The 6400-nt window shown below is 37.2% G+C and overlaps 1 protein-coding gene across 1 annotated transcript; it reads right to left on the bottom strand.

Annotated features, from left to right (window-relative positions):
• Positions 1–4309: 4309 nt before the first annotated feature.
• On the bottom strand, positions 4310–6016 carry LOC131024259 (transcription factor bHLH148-like). Its single transcript, XM_057953780.1, has 3 exons — positions 5767–6016; positions 4852–5480; positions 4310–4541 (listed from the first exon to the last, which is right to left on the bottom strand). Exons 2-3 carry the CDS (start codon positions 5419–5421, stop codon positions 4437–4439), a joined length of 675 nt encoding a protein of 224 aa, XP_057809763.1. The 5' UTR covers positions 5422–5480; positions 5767–6016; the 3' UTR covers positions 4310–4436.
• Between the last annotated feature and the right edge of the window lie 384 nt (positions 6017–6400).

The raw sequence follows: 6400 nt of genomic DNA, 5'->3' as shown, positions 1-6400 counted from the left end.
TGTCACAATTATAACATACACCATCAAACTTTGATGGTTGACTACCGCTTTGCTTCCCTTTACCCTTATTATTAGGGTTAGGGCGACCACGTTTGTTGGAGGGACCGCCTTTCTCGGCGAGATTGGCCTTTGCCTCCATCGGAGCTTTTCCCTTTTGATCACGACTTCTCACGTGATCCTCCATTTGAAGCTTGGATAACAATATCGGCACGGACATCTCCGAGCGCTCATGCTTCAAAAGGTTTTGAAATTTCCTCCAACTAGGAGGTAATTTCTCTATGATGATTGCAACGAGCAATGCATCCGCCAAGGGCATCCCTTCGGCTTGAACCTCATGTGAAAGATTTTGGAACTCTTCCACTTGGTCCATCAATGGTCGGGAGTCAACCATTTTATATTCCAACCATTTGGCAACGACATACTTGGTAGTATTCGCCTTGTCCACTTGATACTTTAGATCAAGGGCCTCCCACAATTGTTTCGCGGTTTTATGAACCTTGAAAACACGGTAGAGCCGTTCGTCCAGAGACATGAGAACGGTGTTACGGCACAAGTAGTCGCCGCGACACCAGTTCAAATATCCGGCACGAATTTCTTGGCTTGTCTCCCCTTCCCCTTCACTCGGGGTTGGAGGTTTATCCTCCATTAAGAATCCGGCAAACCCCACGGTTGTGAGGTAGAATAGCATCTTCTCTTGCCAATATTTGAAGTTCTTGCCTGAGAACGTTGATGGTTTCTCGGCAAGACCAATAGTTCTAGATGTTGACAATGAAGCCCCCGTTGATGCAAACGAGGAAAATATTGACGACGTGGTTGAACCGATGGTTGCAGAGGTGGTGGAGCCGTCCATATTGACGTCGGTGTGAGCCATTTCTCGAACGTGTATCAACGGCAGAGAAATAATCTTCTTGCGATTGTTATAACCGGGTACACGATCGAGATATTACAAAATATTTATTTTGAGAAATTACGACTCAAAATAATTGAAAATATTACAAAGTAAATAATTTGAGAAATTACAACTCAAATAATTGGATACAACTGAAATACACTGTATAAATAAATTATACGTATAAACAAAGTCGAGTCGAGATGAATCTCTTCCCGCAAGAAGATTATCGCCCCGGTAGTGCTCTTCGGTTTGGCGTATCTTCCCCAAAGGTAAAACGACTACGTCTCGTCGGATGTAGCACTACATGCTCTCCACAAGTCTATTTATAGACATGTGGTAAGTATGAATTCAATACCTTGAATTCTACTCCGACGGCTGGAAGCCGTAAAGGTTGAAGAGTTGGCCGGTGGGCGCAGTCATTGAAGAAACTTAGTTGCAAAATTGAAGACGCCATGCAGAAGTCGAAGTTGGCGTCCTGCTTCTTCTGCTGCTGCTGTCAACTGTTGCTGTTATGGGCTGGGCTTAGGAAAAACAATCAGTCGGGCCAAGAAAATAATTCTGTTGGGCCAAAATTAAAAGCCCAATGGAGTTGGTCCAAAAAATAGTTTGGGCCCCAAACACCAATTGCCAAGATCCAAGTCCTTGGCCGCGGCCCGTACCCGACCCGCCCGTCCGGCGGCGGCGGCGACGTCGTCGTCCGTCCGTCCGTCCGATCGATCGATCGTCGGCGGCGGCGCGCGTGTGTGTGCGCGAGGCTAGTACTTAGATCAAGCCCACTAGCAAGCCCACAAGTCAATTTATTAACTCCATGTGCTTTGCTATTCTTATACATGGAAAACATCTCTATGTTTTCCAATGTGGGATAACATAACAAATGTTATTTTTCCTCTTCAACATCCAAACTTTGACATACAATATCTCACTCATCGGAAATCGGTTTTGAGACTTCAAGTATATCACGTTGATCTACTCGAGATGTAGATTAACATCCAATAATTATTTTAATTAAATAATAAATATTTAATTAAATAATAATTTTCAGATATGGCATAAAACCATATTTCCAAAACCATATTTCCAACAATATATATATCTATATATACATATATGATCAATTCAAGGGGACACCATTGCTCCCCCTCCCCAACTCCCCCAAGTCAAAAAAAAAACTAAAATAATAAAAAATCATTGGGGAATAATGAAAGAAAAACTAAAAAAATCAAAAGTGATATACAAACGAAGCATAAAAAATGGGATAGAACGCCCTCAAAAAAAAAAAAAAAAAAAACGGGATAGAACATTAAAATTTTTGAACTGACATCGAGACTCACGTCTTATTTTTGTTTTTCTCGTCGTTTCCTTTCTATTTTCTCACATGATTTTTTTTCATTGTGAATAAGATTATATGATGTATTTACACTCTTCTTTTTGGGCATTTTATAATAAAATTTCTTCTTTCCTATATTAAAAATAGAAATACAAAACTGAAAAGGTAGGAGATTTAGTGATGCACATGGGTGGATGGATGCATCATGTGCTTTTGTGGGTGTTGGTGCACATGAAAAAGTAGTTTTGCATTCCTCTCTCTCTCTTGTGTATGTGCACTGTCATTTGTCTGACTTTATTCCCCTAGTTTTCATTTACTATATATTTCCAATTTATGGTCCTCTTATCAATCTTCATTTTCTAAAATAAAAATTGCAACAAAACCTAAATCCAATCTAGTGATGAAAAATCCACATTAAATGAATCTGCTTTGGGACTCTTTGTCATACAAGAAGTATAGCCCCAACGGTTTGCGGGTTTGCGTGTGCTGGCATAGCAGTACAGAGTTAATGCCCAAAATCTGAGATTTTGAAATTTATTCAATTTTTTTATTTACTTATGTAATTTATATATATATATATAAAAGTATACTCTCGTCGCGCAATCTTTAAATTAAGTTTTTTTATTTATTTGTGTAATCTATCACAAAAAAAAAGGAGTATACCCCCCAACGCTTCATCATCATGTCATACAAATAAATGCCTTTCGAAGTTAAATGTCAAACAAGTATATGTGAATGAAAATCAGTAGTACAAAACTAACTTTGTCAAACCTTGTTAGATCACAAAGATGACTGAATAAATAACTTTCAAAAAGGAATTAATACACAGCTGAAATTCATAACATGTGACCACAAGTTTATTCACTACATTCGACGTGTCCAATTCTTATAGTATAATATATTCAACTTAAGAAAACAGTAAAACTAAAATTCATATGTATAGAAATAGAAGGAATTTAGTTGTCCACAATTTAGCTTCTTTTACTAAAATTTGTAAGTATGATAGATGTATATGACTGATTTCCTAATTTGGATATGAAATTTAAACAAAAATTAAAAATTAAAAATTTAAAAAAAAAATTATAATAGTTGGTCCACTAGACCCAATCGTTAAGCACCAATGTGAGAGTATTTGAGGCAACACAAAGTGGGTGTGGGTGCATGTGCATTCATGGTTTGATAAAAATACAAGAAAAATATATGTAGTCATTTTCAGAGCTCCACATGTTACAGCGTGGAGTAATGATAAGGGCATGGCACAAACCAGATTTCTTAACCGACTCTACTTCTCTTCACCACCAAAACGCCCCTACCATTATTACACAAATCCCAGATAGCATTCCCACCTACATTTCCATCATTATACAATAATATTATCCATGTCAAATTTTAATTTCAATCCTTTTACTTGGGAATAAATGCATCGATCCCGATGTTTTGAACTAAGTTTCATAATCTAATTGAAGTAAACAAAATGCAAAAAACTTTATCCTTTCAGCAGTTTACTGCCATTTTAAAGAATTAAACAATACAAAAACCTTACACGAATCTCGATCCACAAGACAACACAAAGACTCACTCAACATACATCGAGGTAAAGCTACTCTTCTTGAAAAGCGTATATTTTCAAAGATTAATCTAAATAAATAAAAATTATTTTATTAAAATCACTTGAAATTTTCAAAAAAATTGATAATCTTTATCATTTAAATTAATTTTACTTGAATCATATCTCATGTAAAAAATAAAATTAAAAAATTTAATAATATATATGAAAAATACCCAATCATACATGACTTTGCCCGATCAAAAAAAAAAAAAAAGCTTATCCATCGCTGTTAAATAATTTTAGACACAAACACTGTGGAAAAGACTTGTAATCTTACTATCGTAAACGACCCCATTGCAAAACTTAAAAGTTGATACCACGTGAATAAAGAGGATTGTGACTTGATTCCTTGCACCTAATCCACATTAGCCCATCCTAATTATCTCCATTTCAAATAGTAACGATATAGTATTATTATTAACATTATCATTTCTAATTAATTTCATTGTTCTTAATATTCTAGGCATAATGCTCATCCACATATTCCAATATTTTCCATAACAAAACTAAAATCAGAGATATATAATTCACATTCGGATATTCATAAGGTGGGAGAATATCTGAATAGTCAGTAAAACCAAAAAGAAAAAAGAGAAGAAAAACCCATATTAGTTGGGTGGGGTCCGCACTGAGCCGGGTTGCGCTGTGGCTGTGCTGCTAGAAGATGAGCCTGAAACGGTAAGTAGCTCGGCTAATGCACTCATGGCTCGCACCTACAATGCACCCAAACTACAATTTATTAATTTCACAAATTACCTTTTTCATCTCTAGTATGAATTAAGGCGTGAATCTACGACAATTTATTCACTAAATTATGTAACATAACTCCAGAAATTAACAATATAGCATTACATTTCATAATTTACTTTTAATCACTCAGCGAAATAGCAACGTAGTCAAGTAGAAAATTTTGAGTAATTGCTAATGCCTTTAAATTACATATAGTGTTAAGAGTGTGTGTGTGTGTGTGTATATATATATATAGAGAGAGAGTCAGAGAGAGGTAGAGAGGTGCATGTGTACCTGCATTTCCAGCGCAGCTATATAATCCGTCGTCTCCTCCAAAACCACCGGCAACGGTTGTTTCCGGCAGCCGGGGACCAACCGGCTCAGCACCCGCGCCTTCCGCTGAAACGCCGGCAAGCACTTGGACTTGAGCCGCAAGACGCCGACCTTCGACTTCTTCCGCGGCTGATTCCCGGCGGCGATCACTGTCATCATCTTGCGCTGCCGCTTCGCGATGTTGTTCTTCTTCATGAACTTGAGCTTCAGCCGGTTCGTCAGTATCGCGCGGCTCCACCGCGACCGCCCCCTCGCCGTCGCGGCCAGGACGCCGTACGCGGCGTCGCGCACCCGCCGCGGAGCCGACGGCTCGGATCCCGACGAGCCGAGCCGGACCTGCTGCAGCGCGTGGAGCAGCTTCGATGAGTAGATTTGCTGCTGAGCGTCGGATTTCCATTGAATCGGGGAGATGTTTTGCTGGTTGTCGGCTTGGATTTGGGCGTCGTGATGGATTTTCTTCTTCTTCTTTCTTCTGGTGGATGATCTGTCCGAATTTACTGCTGGATTCGATGATAACAGCGATGACATCATCTTTTTATGAATTTTTTTTTTTTGGAAGAATTTCAGAGTTTTGATTCGAGAGTTTGGAGCTGCAGATTCAATTGAACGGATAAGAATTGATTAGAATCGGAACAAATACCGAGCAGATTCAAAAACGGAATGATGATTAAACTAAATAAAACGAAACTAATAAACGCAGATTCACAAATTGCAATATGAAACAGAGTAACAAATCACATGAAAACATCTCAAAAACCAGAACGCATTGTTCATATGAAATAAAAACGGAACTAATTCCGAGGAACATGCAATTTCTTCTCCAATCAACAAAATAGAATAGAATATAAAAAACAGTATCACGGAATCGATCATCACCTGAAGAAATCGAGAAGCGATTCCTCTGATTGCGTTCTCAATTGTATCAGTGGCGGAGTTGATGGAGATATGCGTAGATACCTATACACACAACAAACGAAAATGGAGTTTCGGGGGCCGGGGGAGTGGAGGAGGCTTTAAAGAGAATCACGGGGAAAATGATTCAGCAAAATGCGATATTTATCTTCTTTATAGAATTTGCAGCGCTTTTATTGATTAAATAATTTCTATTTTATTTTTCAGTAAAATATAGCTATGCAGTTTGATATGCTTTAAAAGTTTTTAATCAAATTTTAGAAACCTCCATTGTAATTTAAATCTGATTCACAAATATTTACAAAATATCCATCATTTACTTTTACAATTTAGTGAGTTCGATACTATCCTTTAACAATAAAATTAATCTTTCAATCTTTTTATTAAACTCGTGTTCTCCACTTCACCACACACTCTTTGTGAATGAATGGAGTATTATTTTTTCATAAGTTAACTATATATATTATGACAATGAAGTGTAATGTTGTATTAGAAGGGGGTGGTTTCTGAAAGGAGTAATAGTACTTAAATATATAAATTTTTATATATTTTTTATTTGCACAAGAATTATAAATTATATTTTTTAAATACACAAATT

This window comes from Salvia miltiorrhiza, chromosome 5 (genome assembly GCF_028751815.1).
Source record: "Salvia miltiorrhiza cultivar Shanhuang (shh) chromosome 5, IMPLAD_Smil_shh, whole genome shotgun sequence".
Lineage (NCBI taxonomy): Eukaryota > Viridiplantae > Streptophyta > Magnoliopsida > Lamiales > Lamiaceae > Salvia > Salvia miltiorrhiza.
The sequence above is the reverse complement of the archived record's forward strand: the minus strand, read 5'-3'. Positions and strand labels throughout refer to the sequence as shown.